Source organism: Electrona antarctica (genome assembly GCF_951216825.1).
Source record: "Electrona antarctica genome assembly, chromosome: 17".
Taxonomy (NCBI): Eukaryota; Metazoa; Chordata; class Actinopteri; order Myctophiformes; family Myctophidae; genus Electrona; species Electrona antarctica.
This window is the reverse complement of record NC_136798.1, coordinates 30,006,433-30,026,020: the sequence shown is the minus strand read 5'-3', so window position 1 is coordinate 30,026,020 and position 19,588 is coordinate 30,006,433. Positions and strand designations below refer to the sequence as shown.

General features: G+C 43.5%; 1 protein-coding gene across 1 annotated transcript in view; it reads right to left on the bottom strand.

Moving 5' to 3' along the window:
* Window positions 1-19,588, bottom strand: part of ppp2r5a (protein phosphatase 2, regulatory subunit B', alpha isoform) — a 94,229-nt gene that overhangs the window by 42,067 nt on the left and 32,574 nt on the right. The window contains exon 2 of the mRNA XM_079527037.1: window positions 7,658-7,854. Within this exon, the coding sequence (XP_079383163.1) occupies window positions 7,658-7,854 (197 nt within the window). The remainder of the gene's footprint in view (window positions 1-7,657; window positions 7,855-19,588) is intronic.

Genomic DNA, 19,588 nt, shown 5'->3' with positions numbered 1-19,588 from the left:
AGTTGTGACAATGGATGTTTTAAAATAGTAAAGATGACATATTTTAGGAGGAAATACGAATGTCACAAAGAACTGCATCTGCCTATAACAATGGTCAGTCTTCTAGGTCTCTTGACATGCATTGTCCAAAACAATGGGTTATGTAACACACACACACACACACACACACACACACACACACACACACACACACACACACACACACACACACACACACACACACACACACACACACACACACACACACACACACACACACACACACACACACACACACACACACACACACACACACACACACACACACACACACACACACACACACACACACACACACACACACACACACGTTCCAGTCAACAGATGCTGAGAGATGGACAGAACGGGGCAGAAACGCTTATTGGTTCCTTCCGACTGTCACGAACCTTTTGAGGTGCGCATCAGCCTTATCTATATCCCTACAGTATATCATTCTGAATCCCTTCCGTCTATAAAAGAATGCAACAAGAATTACACATGCAACTACTATGCCCTAATATAGAAGCATTAATGTGAACGTTGTGAAGCTAGCCTTTGCCTTGAGACCTATTACTGCGTGGCCCCTAGGGGGCGAGCTGTCTACAGTGAGGGGGAGGGAGGGAGGGAGAGAGGTGAGGGGGGGAGAGAGGGAGGGAGAGAGAGGGAGAGAGGTGAGGGGGGAGGGAGGGAGGGAGGGAGAGAGAGAGAGAGAGAGAGAGAGAGAGAGAGAGAGAGAGAGAGGTGAGGGGGGAGGGAGGGAGGGAGAGAGAGAGAGAGGTGAGGGGGGGAGAGAGAGAGAGAGAGAGAGAGAGAGAGAGAGAGAGAGAGAGAGAGAGAGAGGAATAATGGCTCAAGCATCCTCCAACCATTCCCCTCCAGCCCTTGCACTCATGTCCCTGTCACACATGAAAAGGGCCAATTAATTCAATCAAAAACGGTTTGAGAAGCCATTTCTTTTAATAGAACAGGTCACTAATAACAACAGCGTGGGGGCCAATAATGGAACCGGTGCTTCCATTATAGATGAGAAACCCGTCTTGTTTATATAATCTCAACAGCCTCAGTGATCAAAGCATAGCTGGCCCAGCCAGCATCATAATGGACTGGCCATCTCTTCATTATCATTACCATGTGATGTCCACAGTGGAGAGAGCGAGAGAGAGTCTCCACCTGGCCATGTCTGTGCAGTGGTGCAAAGAATGTAGTCACATTATTTACTAAGTAAAGGTATCAAATTATCAATACAGCAAGTAAAAGTTGGGAATTCAACATTTACTTGAATACTAGTACAAAAGTATGGGCATCGAAATGTACTGCTCTTTTTTTCCTATCAATACCAGTGGTTAATGCAAACAATATTTATATCCTATCACACAAGGATTTGGTGTGTCCCCTGTAGTTAAAAAGCTAGAAGCCCCCCCAAAGGGTGATGATAAGTGCATGGAACAATAATAAAATAAAAAAGAATCTACCTGACCATCTCATTTGACTCTCAGCCAGATGTCCATTTGCAAACAGTATAGATTCTGTGAACATTGCTGTTCAATATGCAAACTACCTGCTGGTGGTTAAACTGTACAAGATCTAGAGAACCACACAAAGCAGACACACACACACACACACACACACACACACACACACACACACACACACACACACACACACACACACACACAGGTTGCCTGTTCTCCCTGAGTCAATGATGGAAGGTATGATGTTGCCTGTTCTCCCTGAGTCAATGATGGAAGGTATGATGTTGCCTGTTCTCCCTAAGTCAATGATGGAAGGTATGATGTTGCCTGTTCTCCCTGAGTCAATGATGGAAGGTATGATGTTGCCTGTTCTCCCTGAGTCAATGATGGAAGGTATGATGTTGCCTGTTCTCCCTGAGTCAATGATGGAAGGTATGATGTTGCCTGTTCTCCCTGAGTCAATGATGGAAGGTATGATGTTGCCTGTTCTCCCTGAGTCAATGATGGAAGGTACGACATGGATTATTATTACGTCTGAGCCGTCGGCTAATCTGAGGTCTCGACTCAGCAGAGCACACAGACGACCAGACACAGAGAGAGAGAGAGACACACACACACACACACACACACACACACACACACACACACACACACACACACACACACACACACACACACACACACACACACACACACACACACACACACACACACACACACACACACACACACACACACACACACACACACACACACACACACACACACACACACTTCTGTTCACCCGCACGTAATCTGCATGACGTGCTGAATCATGGGCAGCAGTACTGTGGCTGTCACACAGCGACCCTAAACACTGCATGAGTCACCGCCGGCCTTCGAGGGACAGGCTAATCCATGTCTGCTGGCCTGCAAGGAAAACGTGCAACAGGCCAGGGCGGTCCGCCCGGCTGTTCACCGTTCTCCTGTGAGCGTGTGCTCTGTAGGGTGAGTGGGCCATGACTGTTCCGACCGCCTCCGGTGTGATGCATGGATTTGCGGGCGTGTTCACGTATACATCTCAGAGGGAGGAATGAGGATTCTTAATTATACTGACTGCGTATCATTTGGTAACTGCAGTGCTGTCTGGCCTGATGCGTACGTCATGTTGGGCATCAAAAATAGCCAGTCTACAATGCATTGTGAGCTTGTAGATCGTCTGTTTTCGATGTCTGACACTGGCACTCAAATGAGCATGAATCAGGTTTAAGGTCGCAGGAGGCACGTCAACGGCACATTAAACTAGGAAATTACGTAAACGCAATCCGCGGAAACACTCAATTTGCCAACCTAAGCCCCCCCTAACCCCCCCCCCCCCCGCCCCAAACACAAACACACACCAACATGCATGTCTCATCATGTCAACCGCTGTGCGAGGCTCAATGCACTTACCCTGCCAAGTAGGTTAAACCTAATTGAAGAGGGAGAGGTCACATTTGTTTTCACCGTGACTGCGTGCGTTCCAGCGGGGTGGATGAAGTAGTATAATGTGATGAAGTACTGTATGCCATACAAACAAAAATATAAAATATATATGTATTGTCGCTGCCAGGTGGAAACCTTGTATGTTGAAAACTGTTACTTTTCAGGAAATGGATCCAATGTAGTGATTACCCAAATACACACTTGACCACATTCAACGTGGTGTGCTAATTATGGGGCATGTCATCAAGGCAAACATGTTAGAATTTACCCCACGCCCTAAAAAAAAAAAAGTAGAACAATTGCAGACTTTTGCATTACACGGTCATACGATGAATTATGAAATAGGGAAAACAAAAAATAAATAAATATGGTGTTACGAGGTTTACACACGCCCATACTTCGTCGTACGACGAATGCGGAAAATAGACGATCTACCCAGCTCACTAGGCGTGTTGAGAGCTTATACATCCTGTTAGACCCTGCAATTTCTGAAATTTTCTTATTTATTTTTTTATAGTTCAATGTCCAAAATAGGGCCAGGGGTTGGTGGTTAATCTCATGCAACAGTCACACAGCACACTCTAAATACACTCCTTAACCCATTCTGGGTGGGAACCCCTTTTGGTGTTAGCATTATGTTATGCTTTAGCTATTGAAAAATAGCAGATCAACAAGCTCATAGCGCGCCACCGAGTGGCGCGCTACGAGCTTGTAGGTCTGGTATTTTTGAAAAATCGAAGAACCACTGACATAGAAACATAGCTTTTTCAGAAAACTGTCAGGGTGTATTTTTATAATCTGATCTCAGGTCAAAATGGGTTAATAGAGTGATTTGCTGACAGTTCACAGTTTTGATCAACCACCCCCTCCATGCATGATGAGGGGAAAAAAAGCCTGTTCCCAGCAGTGTTCTTCTGAGAGCCATTTGGATTCACAAAGGTTCCCCGGAGCGTGGAGCACACATGATGCAGAAATGATTGTCCGTGACAGATATGTCGGTTATAGACCATGATGCCACGCCTACCACTCTTATCTCAAAAGGTCCTCCTGTCCCAAGTCACGTCAGAAAAATCACTGACTCGGGACTGATCGTCTAAAATAACAATAATAAAAAGGCCAACACAGCCAACAGCTACTTTCACCATTTAAAAAAATAAAGTCACTGGAGATGGAGTCACTTGGAGGGGGCATGAGGGGGGGAGGGAGGGAAGAGGGGTGAAAAAAAAATCCTGGGAATTGCACTTGTGTCCTATGTATAAATATAAATGCTGTCTATACTGTACTGCTTTTTCCAAATAAAATAAATATTGTAAAAAAATAATAATAATAATAAAGTCACACACTTGTCATTTAGTGCCCTAAACAAACATGACCGACGTGATTTACTGGCAGCATGGGTTCTGCTGCTACTTAAAATATCACACAGCAATATGCATGAAGCACACTTAAAGACGCCAGAAGTTGATCACACGATGCAGCTAGTTTACCTTCTATACAACTATAATTAACACATATTAATTTTTGTTTGTGTAGACGTGTACGGGCACATGTCATGATCCCTAGTGAACAAACAAAAGGGTAAATGATCACGTATAACCAACAAAGTGCTGCAAAGAAACTAGTCCAGACCAGGATACCAGGTAAATAACAAAATCTGTGAATTTGTGGAGTACTAACCAAACTAGTATATCATCTCTATCGGGTGGAAACCGAATGTCCAAAACTGTTACTTTTCAGGATTAAAATAAAGAAAAGTTTAAAAAAAAGATGATAAGATGTTTCTGCCTGACAGCAACGATATATGAGTAGCATAGCACTTATGTAACAAGTGCTACGAGAGGAGAGTGACTTGAATTTAAATGTTTTCTAAAAGTTACTGCATCAGTTAGTGAGGGAGGTAGTGTTGGATATTGCTTGCAATCTCACGATAGATATGTATCACGATACATTAAACGTTTATTCAAAATAATGACCATGTTGCACAAATACAATAAAACAGATTATTATTATTTTTTTAAATAGATTTGTTTTTGGCTTTTGTGCCTTTATTGATAGTTACAGTGAAGATGGACAGGAAAGAGGGAGAGAGAGAAGGGAAGAGACATGCAGCAAAGGTCGTCATGAACGGGACTCGAACACGCAACACACAGGCCAGAACCTATATGTGGCATGGATGATGCGCCTGGACCACTAGGCCAGAACCTATATGTGGCATGGATGATGTGCCTGGACCACTAGGCCAAAACCTATATGTGGCATGGATGATGCGCCTGGACCACTAGGCCAGAACCTATATGTGGCATGATGTGCCTGGACCACTAGGCCAGAACCTATATGTGGCATGATGTGCCTGGACCACTAGGACAGAACCTATATGTGGCATGGATGATGCGCCTGGACCACTAGGCCAGAACCTATATGTGGCATGGATGATGTGCCTGGACCACTAGGCCAGAACCTATATGTGGCATGGATGATGCGCCTGGACCACTAGGCCAGCGGGCGCCTCTTAAAACAGATTATTAACCTGGTATGACATCCACAGCAGGCTAAGTTCAGACGAGGGCAAAAGGATGAACGTGATTAAAAGCGGTCGTGTGCGGGAAAGCTTTATCAAGCCTTGTGTCAGCCCTTTTTCGTCTAAGTGTGTGCTTGTTTCAGATATAACGGAGCCATATAAACTGTGTAGGCCGATCTTTAAACCAGCCGATGTACGTGTAAACTATGTTTTTTTCCCCTCCGTCCTATAGCCTTGTACAAGAATGGGTGGACATTTATTGCTGTGGAACTAGCTGTGAATCATGGCCGTTACTAACTCTCTCATCAAGCTGAAGCTGTTGATCTCAATCAGCAGTTTTTCACCAGCTGATTGAGATCTGATTTCAGAACTTCCGCCTGACGTAGAAAGCTCACAAAGCTCTGGGTTGTCTGCCTTTGGATGAACTTCCAGCTCTCACGGAATAAAGCAAAATAAAATCTCATGACTGAAAATGTTATGATTAATATATAGGTGTTATCATTATGCTAAACCTCATCATTATCAGTGCTGCTGTTCCACATACAGCCAATGCAGTTGAAGAAATCACAGATTTTTCTTTGCCGTTATGACATTTCTGAGATCATTCATGTCTATGCTTCAGAACATTCTATTGCTAGTTTGACCACATCAAATGCTCTTTAATCTTTAAAAATAACCAATAACCGAAAATAGCCAATCTACAAGCTCACAACACGTCGCAGTGTGACGTGTTGGAGCCATTGGATAACCGTTTTAGGTTTTGGAGCATCATCCATTGTGCGGAGACTGCAGACCTTATCTTTCTTTTTCCGTTATGCTAACCTCGGCCCGGCACCTGCTTTTCACTGAGACCCCTTTTCCACCGGTTGGTTCCCAATGGGAACCGGTTCAGTTCTTTGTTTTTTTAGTCCATGAGCCAGAGCTCCAAAATTGGTGGGCAAACTATACCCTATATTAAATTGTTTATAGGATCAATACAAGTAAATGAATACATGATAACCCTTCCACAGTAGTAGCTTTTTCATATTTTCCTACATAATGCCTCATTTGCATATTTAAAAATGTAAAATTTGTTATACAATAAATCAATGTCTTCATGTAAGTACTCAATTGGGGAAGTTTCATGGTGATAACAATCTAATATAGGTATGGTTTTGCCCACTCAATTCATAATTAACGTTTCAATTTTGGAGCTCTGGCTCATGGACTAAAAAGCAAAAAGAACTGAACCGGTTCCCAATGGGAACCAACCGGTTCCCAATGGGAACCAACCGGTGGAAACGGGGCCTGAGTGGATGTGCATGCTTTATTGCAGTGGTTTCCAAACTTTTCAGGTTGAGACCCAAAGGAGAGATTAGACGTTTGCCCGGGACCCAAACTAGTGAAAATAGCACATCTACAACTCGCTTCGCGCTACATTTAAACATTTGTTTTCTAGTTTATGGAATTCATTAGATTTTTCTTTTATTTCTTAATGAAATGACTGGAAAAAAAGATCTTTTGCTTGTTTTAAATTCATGGAAACAAATAAGCTATTTTGGGAATGTTTTCTGAAAATGTTTTGATTGAACGAAAAAATAAGGGTCCCAGACAAAATGTGTCCCGACCAGTGTTTGGGAAACAGTGCTTTATTGTGCTTCTCTGTTCCTCCCTCACTCACCATGTTGGTGATCTCGGGTAGGGTTAGGGTTCATTAGCCTCCCTCACTCACCATGTTGGTGATCTCGGGTAGGGGTAGGGTTAGGGTTCATAGTTCCTCCCTCACTCACCATGTTGGTGATCTCGGGTAGGGTTAGGGTTCATAGTTCCTCCCTCACTCACCATGTTGGTGATCTCGGGGTAGGTTTAGGGTTCATACTTCCTCTCTCACTCACCATGTTGGTGATCTCGGGTAGGGTTAGGGTTCATTAGCCTCCCTCACTCACCATGTTGGTGATCTCGGGTAGGGTTAGGGTTCATTAGCCTCCCTCACTCACCATGTTGGTGATCTCGGGGTAGGTTTAGGGTTCATACTTCCTCTCTCACTCACCATGTTGGTGATCTCGGGTAGGGTTAGGGTTCATAGTTCCTCCCTCACTCACCATGTTGGTGATCTCGGGTAGGGTTAGGGTTCATTAGCCTCCCCCACTCACCATGTTGGTGATCTCGGGGTAGGGTTAGGGTTCATAGTTCCTCTCTCACTCACCATGTTGGTGATCTCCGGGTAGGCGGACTCCACCAGCACGCCCCGGTTGGTGGAGACGTAGTCCACCAGCTCGTTGAGCACGGCCCTCTTGATCTCCTTGCTCTTCAGGTCCGTGACGGAGTCCATGAAGTCAAACAGCATGCAGCACTGCTGGAGCTTCTGGTTGAACAGCTCCTGCTGCTCCGTGGACGGAGCGTCTGCACAGGGAGAAGAACAGAGGAGGAGGAGGACACGGCCGTTATGCCTCAGTGCTACAGCTGTCCAGGTTGTGACATTTTAGTTGACGAACCCATTAAGACCTGAGGTTGATTCTTCTTAAATCCTGACGAACTTTCTATATCAGTGTTCAAATGTTTTCATGTCAAGGACTCACACAATTATATGTACACTATTCGGCCACCGGCCCCCATCTCAAAATATGTTGTTCCTGTGACCCCCCCAGAAGCAAAGCCGAGTTAATAACGTTCGCTGTGAACAAAAATCTCGTAGATGCTCGCTATAAGCTTGTATTCTGCTATGTTTCAATAGCTACAATTTTAAATGATTAAAGTGGTTAAAAGCTACGGTGACACAGATACGTTCCACTAACAAAAGCATCAAAAGTAACAGATCCACAAGCTGGAAACGCAGTGCGAAGCTGCAGTGCATGATGTGTGTGATTTACATCTGTGTTTGGCTGTGAGGTGCAGAGGTAGCCAAGTCTCTACTGCTGGCAGTAGAAAAGATGATCTGCAAGCGCTGCGAGACACTATTTTTTTAAATTTCTTTTTTTGCCCCTTTCTCAGGTAATATTTCACAATTCGGCCAATGTTTGACCATTTTCTATTGTATAGCTTGTTGATTACTTTCGATGCAGTGATGGTCTTATTCTTTTAGGTCTTCAAAGTCATGAAATTGTCACTTTAGAAATGAAACGTGCAGACACCCTGTATGCACTTACAGTTGAGTGCCACCGATATTGTCCCTTATCATTTGACCCATTTAGGCCTGACCTCAAAATTAAAAAAAATCCTTCTAAATCCTCCAGTTTTCTGAAATAAAATTTTATTTTCACGATTTTTCAAAAATAGCAGACCTACAAGCTCGTAGCGCACCACTCGGTGGCGCGCTATGAGCTTGTAGATCTGCTATTTTTCAATAGCTAAATTATAACAATGTTTAAAACACCAAAAGGGGTTCCCGCCCAAAATGGGTTAACTGTCCTTTTGCGCAGATCACGCAAACCTCAGCAAAAAGAAAAGGACAATATCGATGGCCTCCAACTGTACACAGTCTTGTCGGTTTGTTTAGAGAAAACAATGTTGCACATTACAAGTTAAATGGACCCGCAGGTTGAGAAGAACCGCTGGACTAGACAGCCAGGGTTATTAGAGCTGTCAAACTTGACCTCGGCTGAGTGGGTCCGTCTATAAACAGCCTCTGGCAGTCGTCCAGGGTCCAGACATGCAATTGACACACACTGTGCAGCGTTGTTGTGCAGCCATGTTCTGCTGCAGAGCGTCTAGTGTGGCGTGTGTGTGTGTGTGTGTGTGTGTGTGTGTGTGTGTGTGTGTGTGTGTGTGTGTGTGTGTGTGTGTGGGGTGATACAGCTTGGTGAAGCAACACAGCAGGTCTGATTTATAGCCACCGTTCAAGAACACAACACCTGGAGGTGTGCAGAGGTTATGCAAACACTGCCACCAACCACCGAAAGCCATGTTGACTCTGTGTGGCTCAATGGCTTCATGAGTCAGCACTGTGGTCCCTGAATGTTTTAATACGTTTTTTCCCCCCCATCTCATTAGCAAAGTTAGGAATGTGAAATACGGCAGCTTTATCCATTGAAATCAGCCCCCCGGAGATCTATCAGCTATGGGGGGGGGGGGGGTCCAGTCAGTGGGTCATTTTAACCACATAATCCATTTATACCATTTGTCCATTCAAAAAAATAGCAGATCTACAAGCTTGTAGATCTGATCTGCTATTTTTGAACATTTAAAAATACAATCTTGAAAGTATTGGGATATTTTGATCCCTGGCACAAAACATTTTCCGATGGGGGTCTGCGGACAAATACATTGGATTGGGGGAGGGGTCCTCCTTGAGATGAAATAATGTAAGAAGTAAGAACTACTGCTATACTTTGATGAACCAAAGCGTCTCTCATCAGGAGGGGACTGTGTATCCGTCAACAAAGTATTTAGGCTTAAAGCCTCACTATGTAACTTTTTGAATGAATAAAATGTAATTTTGTCCAATCTGTATGGTAGAGCATGTTACTACAATATAACTGAATTGGGGTGGTAGTATTTTGTTGTTAGATCATGTCAAAGGTCATGTCTCACCTAGACACTAGCCTGGGCAGCATTCCTTTTCGGGTTTATGATCCGGTCTGGAGCAGAGGATATCGCTACGTCATGTTGTAGTCATTGTTTTGTAGTCATCAGGCAGGAACCATCAATCTGGAACTTCCTTTTCCCTCAAACCGAATTTTCTCAATAAAAGCAGCAGGCTACGAGAGCTTTTATTGTTATTCTTCCGGTTTGAGGGAAAGGAAGTTCCAGATGATGGCTCCTGCCTGATGACTACAAAACAATGACTACACCATGACGTAACGATTCACAGCAATTTCGTAACACGGACCAGGCTTTCCTCCGAGGTGGAAAGCCTGGTGACGTGAGGTTACCTAGACACAGGATCTGACACGGATTTTGACCTGATGGTTAAGATTTAATGTCTACCCTGAGCAAGCAGGCAGGCTCTATTAGCTCAATGCTATAAAAAAAAGTGTCTATATTATTATTCATATTAGAGGGATGCTAATGAAGTGCTGACATTATGTTAAAACGTAAAGCTGCTTTCAGAACATGACTGTACAGAGGTCAAATCAACATTTTTCAAGTGATGATGAATTTTGCATTCGTCAGGTTTGTTCTGTGGGAGTGGGTGACATTATCCATAATGACTCAGAGCGAGCCGGAGAAGCCCTACCCTGGATTCCTGTGTAAGCCATTAGCTAGATCAGGGGTTCTCAACCCGTGGGTCGCGACCCCTCGGGGGGTCGCCAAATTATTTTAGGGGGTCCCCAAATTATTTAAAAAATAAATAAAAATAAAAATATTTTATTTTTTAAATTTTATTTTCACGATTTTTCAAAAATAGCAGACCTACAAGCTCGTAGCGCGCCACTCGGTGGCGCGCTATGAGCTTGTAGATCTGCTATTTTTCAATAGCTAAATTATAACATAATGCTTAAAACACCAAAAGGGGTTCCCGCCCAAAATGGGTTAAGGTTATTGTAGCAGTCAATTTATATTGGGAGTCGGGAGGGGGCGGGGCGGGGGTCCCGAGACATTGCCAAAGCATTTCCAGGGGTCCCCGGCCAAAAACGTTGAGAACCCCTGAGCTAGATAGACCAATCAATTCAATGTGTCCGTTTGGCTGATATATCTGCCATTATTTTACTTTTTTACAGAATATCGGCAATTATGCAGCCGAGGTCTCCCGAAGCTTATAAGTTGACTGTTCTCAAATGGAACTTTAGGCAAATCTCTAAGTCCTTCCAATTGATTTCAAGATGTCGCACTGCTTTCAGTTGCACTGCATAGCGGTCAAAACATTGGTATAAATACACATTTAAAACGAGAAATTTACTCGTGAGCCATAAAAATAGGCTCGCGACCCAAAATTTGGTCCCAGCCCACTGTTTGGGAAACTGTGTGTCCTAGCTGAAACAGCATTGATTTACACACCCTGTCCTACTCTACTTTTAACACACACACACACACACACACACACACACACACACACACACACACACACACACACACACACACACACACACACACACACACACACACACACACACACACACACACACACACACACACACACACACACACACACACACACACACACACACACACACACACACACACACACACACACGACATCAAAGGCATGGGAGTGCAGTAGTGCAAAGTTTCATTTCGTATTGAGACGTGACAGATTTCCCTATTATGCAACCAGTCAGGCATATCCCCAGAAAAGAACATGGCACGGGGGAGACGACAGGCACTGCCAAAGAATCCTCACCAAGTTTCACACCTAATGAAAATGTTCCAGTGGTGCCTGAAGGCGGCCGAGAGTGCCGAGGTACTGTAACTGGATCCTAACAGGTCGGACGGCCGCTTGTTGCTCTTTTACACTGCCGAGGAAAATCACCCGACTGTGTAACAAGACCTTAGTCTGCCAATAAACCGTCTCACACCCCATAATGCACGTTTCCTATAATACCACCCTTCAAGGACTGAGTGCCAAAGGACTTTGTCTATAAAGCCAAATGCGAGCTGGGAAGGTAAAAAAGATAAGTTGACAGACACTCAGGCCACAATACCTCTCTGTCCAAGAGTGTATTGTGGGTTAGCGTCGTGACACATAGTTAACATTCCTCCCCTGTAAGTGCAGAAATAGGCATGCTGTAAGCTTGTCTAGGGCTGGAGGACTCAAGAGTCGTTACTTTGGGCAGGCGTGCTGCTGCTGGATTTGAATTTTGAATCTTAAAGAAGTGGGACGGCCGGTTTTAGTCTAGGCTACGGTTAGACGTTGTTGTGCAACTGGTTCAGACATGGAACGTCGAGGCAAAGTATACAAGTGATTTGGAGTAACGCACTCCGTCTGAACCCAGAGGCTGTGAAGTGTGTAGAGCTGCTTTTTTAAGAGCTTATTTTCCTGTCCTGTCCTTCCATGGAAACAAAGAGAGGCTACATTTAGGCCAGGTCGAGCCAAAAAAAACAACAACAACAACAACAATTGTTGCAAACAATTTACTTTTTGGGCAAGTGGGCATGACCTTTGGGCAAGTAGAACATGACCTGTAGTTGCCTGACGCAGTGAGGCAAGTGCCTCCTAGACCTTAGTGTCAACCCCTCAGTGACATGTAAATACCAGCTCACCAACAGAGTGCACACAGTATTTTTGTACAATATGTTGCAAAAGCTCCTTGCACAAATTGCAAGGATTGTTTTTGGATTTTTGCTTTTTAAACACTCACCTGCTAATTTATGGTGCATGAATGAATGCATATTATGTTTTTCACTACACAAATGGTTCTACCTCGGGTGGGGGTATCTCGAAAACTAACGCCCTGTTTGCGTTTGTCACTGCCCTGTCAGGCTCCAATGTGTCCTATGGGGAGCAGAGATGGCTCGGCCTGTGGATACTGTCCGACATGTAGATTCTTTCCCCAATGCAAAGCTATTTTTACCACTCAGAAACGGATCGTCATAGCGTACACATTCCAAAAGGGTGCTTTGGAGAGAGAATGGAAATATTTCCATGAGCAAATCTGAAAATGGCGTTCCAATGAAGATGAAGATGGTGTTGGCAAGCATACAAGATGATCATCACAGCTGCCCATTTCTTTCTACTATTAGCTTTTTTACCTTCTTTTATTTCATCATTAAATTAAGTGTTTGATCAATGTGTAATCAGTAATTCAGACTACTGTGCTTTGTCTCTGCAATGCTGTAATGCTTATAGTAATGTATGCTGTTGCACCGGCAGAAAATGCTGTTGCGCACCAGAAATAACCGATGTATGAACTCAAAGTGGGGTCCTTGGCGGGGTTCAAGGGGGCCCCCAGGCAGCTACATTTGTTAATACACCATCACAATCATTTTAATCACTTTACATTGGCCGTTAAAATCGCAGATCTACAAGCTCACTTCACCTCCCAATGCATGAATAAAAGGACCATTGTAAAGCGCTTTGAGTAAGCACGTAGTGCATAGAAAAGTGCTATAAAAATGCAATCCATTATTATTATTATATTCTGGGGGTCCCTGGTACAAAACATTTTCACATGGACAGCTAAATAAATATCAACTTGTGGTTCCTTGACATGACAAAGTTTGAGAATCACTGTATAAATTCCACAGACAGGGGTCAAAGGTCCTATACTCAAACTGACAGACATACATACATACATACAGGCACACATAGCTGTGTATTGGAGACGGTGTGAAATGTCATTTCATGTAGGTGGGATTCATCTTAAATATTGGTGAATTAGGGGCACACTGCCGGTAGGTTGAACGGATAGCAGCTCACCGACCATAACGGACGGTGCCATGTGTCGCACATCTTTCCCTTTTTCCTGTACCCTTAAACCTCCTTCCTCTCTGCACGCTCCTGTCTAAATAAAGCAACGATTGCCCAAAACAATAAATAAATAAATTGGCAAAGATCCCCTTTGATCATAATGGAGGAAACAGGAAATGTGAGTTTATTTATTTATGTGGGTTCACTGGGTTGCTAACCTTCATCATGGCATCACGTATAAAAAAGCTGGCCCGGAATAATGACAAAGCTATTTTTTCCCCACACTGAAGCTTTTGTACGGACGATGAGGTTACGAAACAAAAACATTAATTTCATCCAAGCTGAACTTTTTTGGATTTAACGGCCTCGCACCTGAAAAAGCACAACAAGCATGACGTACAGTATGTGATTAACTGGATCAGCACGAGTGCTACAGTGGCCGCTAGCACGCCAGTGCTATAGTGGCCGCTAGCGCGCCAGTGCTATAGTGGCCGCTAGCACGCCAGTGCTATAGTGGCCGCTAGCACGCCAGTGCTATAGTGGCCGCTAGCACGCCAGTGCTATAGTGGCCGCTAGCACGCCAGTGCTATAGTGGCCGCTAGCGTGCCAGTGCTATAGTGGCCGCTAGCACGCCAGTGCTATAGTGGCCGCTAGCACGCCAGTGCTATAGTGGCCGCTAGCACGCCAGTGCTATAGTGGCCGCTAGCACGCCAGTGCCAGACGTTTGTGAAAAAAACTCCTAAAATGGCCGACAATCATTCCCGGTTCAAACGCGTGATTTCTTTCTAGGTCCGAGGCTAGACAGAGACCCGCCCCGCCGCTCTGTTTGATGCCTGCATGGATCCTTTTCATGAGAGGAGAGCAGATCACTACCAAGAATTGCCTACCGTCCACTGTCTTCGTTACTCTAGCACATGGCACAGGATTATGATTATGTCATGCGGCGACAGATAAATGTCAACAAAAACGTCAACAAAAAGAAGTGTTCACGAGACAATTGCTAAGCCTACTTACTTAATACAGTTACAAGGCTTACCTTTTATCGGGGACGGCGACAGATAAATGTTGGCGTTTTAATATTATCATCGCTAAATCGCTAACGTTTTAATATTATTATCGCTAAGCTTCTCCCTACTTCCTCTACTCTACTTCTGACAGCAGCAGCATAGCTAGCCAAAAAGAGGGTTCGCGGCCAATCAGAGGCAGGCGGGCCGTGCGGGGCGTCACCAAGGGCGGGTCTCTGTCTAGCCTCGAACGTAGAAAGAAATCACGCGGTTCAAACACTAGTAAACTTCCACTAGCTATTTCAAAGGTCAGGAGGAGAGGTGATCCGATCGGGGAATAATTGTTTTTGTCACATCTAAGTCAAATTAAGCTCTAATCAAGCCCCGAATATCGCATTTTAAACATATTATGATCCATAATGCACATAAAGGCTGCGCGTGTGCGTGCACGAGCGTGCACGCGAGTATTAACTCTGGGGAATAGGCTCTTCGTACAGCAGCCATATTGGAAAGAAATTGGGCCTTTTCCTTCACAGGTCTTACCAATGCTACTAATTAAGACTGTTGGATTTATTGTAGCACAGTGCTTCTCAAACTTAAACATTTCGAGGCTACCATAAACTCAGAGTATACACCCGTTACAGGTTCCATGTGTAGTACACTCTCAAGACTTACACACCCGTAACAGGCAATTTTCTTGCAAGATGCCATGTCAGGTTTAGCACGAGACCCAGAAATATGGCATTGGCCAGGCTGTAGTTACAGCAGTACTGATGGATATAGGATCTCTGAAGGAGTTTAACAAGTAGGGCACAACAAACCACATGGTATGCAACTATGCATTATTAAACCCTTGAGGTAAAGCTCTGATGTTAAACACTTACAATGAGTGACTGTGACTGCTCTGGAAAGAATTGCCGTGGCATCACAACCGCACAAGCCATACATAGCATTACAGTGGCTACTAAGTCCTTTGAAATGTATTACGTCAACGAGGCACACAGCTGGAATCGCTCTCTTGGAACACAACTGATGACAAAAGCTGAAAACACAGAACTTAATTCAATGAGCGTGAACTCAACCACTTAAACCCTACATCATCGGATCTATCAATGTCGGGCAAAAACCTCTTATATCCATATATTAACTTTTAACTAAACATTTTTCATCAATTAATGCCCCTACTTGATCATATTACAGTGTCACAAAAAAAGCATCAAACGTAGCAGATCTACAAGCTCGCAATAAAGGTAAAAACAACAATATGCAGAACAAAGTGGGGTTACTTTAATAAACATACTTTTTTGCAGGTAAACCAGGTATGACAACTATTTTCCCCTTCCATTATTGAAGTGTGCAACTATGCAGGGCTCCAGCGTGCGACCATTTTTAGTCGCATATGCGAGTTAATTAAGTTAAGGTGCAACTTAAACTTTAACGACTTGCAGAAGTTGCAGGAGGATGCGTGAAAAGAGAAAAACAATTTTTGTTTTACTGACCGCCTCAACACTGAGGCACGGGCGGCTATGTTGAATAATAAAATATGACTTTGGCTCAATCGCCTAGTCCCATCTCTCCTCCTCTCTCTCTGCCTTCCTGAGTGCCTATCAAGAGCTAGTATCAGGCCACACACACACACACACACACACACACACACACACACACACACACACACACACACACACACACACACACACACACACACACACACACACACACACACACACACACACACACACACACACACACACACACACACACACACACACACAAACGTAGCGACAATGTTAGCATTTTCATTGATATCAAACAAGATACAAATATTCTGATTTGGTTTTTTTTATAGTTGGCCTCTCCTTCTGCACCAAACTTCTTGCTCTTAGCGACAATGTTAGCATTTTCATTGATATCAAACAAGATAAAAATATTCTGATTTGTTTTCTTTTTTTTTATAGTTGGCCTCACCTTCTGCACCAAACTTCTTGCTCTTCCGCGCATGCGCGTTGTGTCAGTTATAACCCTGGCATTGGTACATATCTTCATGTCATACGCAGCTACGGACATACGCATCAAACGACCCAAGTAACCACAGTATACTGCTAATCAATTTACAAATTACATATATACAGAGGCATTTCCTTTAATCCACCCGACACTGAAACATATCTTTATTACGTCACCATTGAGAGCCAGTTATACCCTGGCATTGGTACATATCTTCATGTAATGATTAATTTGTGCTTGATATGGCATTGGTTTCAGATTACATATATACATGTATGTATATGTAAGTTGTATGTATATGTAATTTGTAAGTTGAAAAGTAGTATACTATGTTTACTTGGATCGTTGTATGCGTATGCCGTGGCTGCGTTTGACGTAAGGAGTTAGAGACACCTATTCTCAGACCATGATTTAGTATTGATATCACTATAATCCAAAATTAAGTAAAATTAAAGCAAGGTTATTGAAGGTTTAAAATAAATAATATTATACTATATACGTGATTTTTTTCAACTTTTTTTTTTTATGTGATATACATGTTTTATTTTTCTTTGAGAAACTACAAGTGGATCCTGGACACTTCTAAACCGATGGGACGGTTTCTTTTATAGATAGAAGCTTTTACCATACTTCAAAATACTATTTTTCTTTTACCTCCAATGACTAGGTACGTAGCACATAGCTAAACCAAATAATTCAATATTGAAACCAATATTTCACAGAGAGGCTGAGATTTGAAAGTTCATAGCGGTCGACAGTACTTGTGCGCTCTGCTTGCGCACTAGTAGGCCATTTATGGCCTACTTGTGTGCAACACGCAAGTAGGCACTCGACAGAGTGCAGTTCTAGTTTGATCAGTGATTTGGAAACCCCCCGGTCCGCCCCGGTAACAAGATGTGCACATGCACGCAGCCACGCACTACAGTGGGGGGGACACGCGACAGGCCAACAGAACACACACCAAGGCCCACCCGCTCGATCATGATTGGCGGAAGGCCCCTCTCTATCCTGATTGGATGAAGGCTCGGCCACCTAGCCAAAAACGAAACCTACGGTTTTTTGACCCCCAGGGTTAACTGGGGACAGGGAGGAAGTCCTTATATGGTCAGCACACTCTATAGTAGGGAGGATTATTACAACAAAACAAAAAAAGTAGTGATATTTGAATTACGTGAAATCACTAAATATACCTTTAATCCATTTGGTATCCATACTGTATGTTGTGCTTACTTTGAAATGATATACATTTTATGTTCCCTATATTTGCCACCTGAAAACCTTAGTGAATGCTATGGGTGCTCATCCTTTTGCATTTTTTTAAACAAAGACTTTGATAAGTTTAAATTTGTATGCATTATTGACTTTGTGTAAAATGGGATGCAAGTCATATGCGTTTGTTAAAGGTTCATAACCATACAATCCAATAGTAATCATTGTGTTTGTTCAGTAACATGGGTCTCCCCTTTCTTTCACTTAGTAAATAAACAGAAAATACATTTTCAGGTCAGGATACCAATTTTATCCAGTCAGGAAAGAGAAACAGATGCCGACGTGCACACACACGCGAACACAATGTGCATTATTACTTACTTTATTTGTCTCGTGCCTAATGCCTATGCACTCGCACTTTTATGACTATCGCATAGCACTTTAACGCCTGCACTTTATTGGTTATGTGCACCTTTGTACTTTGGTATGATCTGCTATGTGAACTGTTTGTTTATGTGTACTGTCTCATTGTTTAATGTACGTCTATGCTGCAACCCAATTTGCCCTTCGGGGACACTAAATAAACTTGAACCTTGAACCTTATTAAAGACGGGGTGAAATGGTTAATTTTATTTTGAAGTTTCAGTCTCAAATGCCAGGCTCTGAGTTTCTTAACCAATCAGAGCGTCCCTTCGGGTTATGGGACGGGACGTAGCTCCATCTCATGCACGGACACATGCACGCACATGCAGAGTGTTTGTTTACAAAGTGACAGACGTGCAGCAAAGCTCAACGCTTATTTTTAACCTATAATGTTTTCAGATACATTTTAGCGTGATGATTACGTTTAAAACGAATAATACATTGGATGTCATCTTGAATGAGATTAAAAACTGAATATTTCTGTAATCAAAACCTGTGTTTTTGAAACTACTTTGCTTGTGGCTCTGCATTTTGGGTTCAGTCATCGTCTGGGCCATGGCTCAGACTCAATTGACTTCCACGTGTTGCTGTTGGTAGTCATGGCTGCCAGTTCCCACCTGATGTCGTGTGTGAGGTCCGACTGGTCCAGACCGTACTGAATAACTGCTAGCTTACATAATGTCTTGAGGCTAGGACTGAACGTGAACGGGCGTTCAGAGAATGGGCGTTCGATATATTCACCTCGAACTCGAACCCATCCTCCAAAGAGGATGATGCGATCTCCCATCATGCAACAGCAGCACATACTAAACGTCGGAGACAGTCCTTTCCCCTTGGGCTCAACGTTCTTCCAGGAGAATGTCTCTGGACTGAATTTCCACAGATAATTGAAGCTTTGGCCCCAGTTGTAGCCACCAAATATGTACAGCTCTCCGTTGTAGCTGAAGGCTGAATGACTAGCGCATCCTTCTGGAAGAAGCTGTGTAGAAGGTGTGTTCAGCCAATGGTTGGTCTCTGTGTCAAACACTCTGATGGTGTTGTCTTGTTGAACTCCCAAGCCTCCAAATACAAACATCTTTGTCCCGATGATGGTGGCAGTGTGACCCATTGCTGCAGGAGGTAGAGTTCCACTAGTGTTAATTAAAGACCAGACCATTGTGGTAGTGTCCAACTTGTAGATATCATTGTTGGCGTCTCCAGTCGAGTTGGC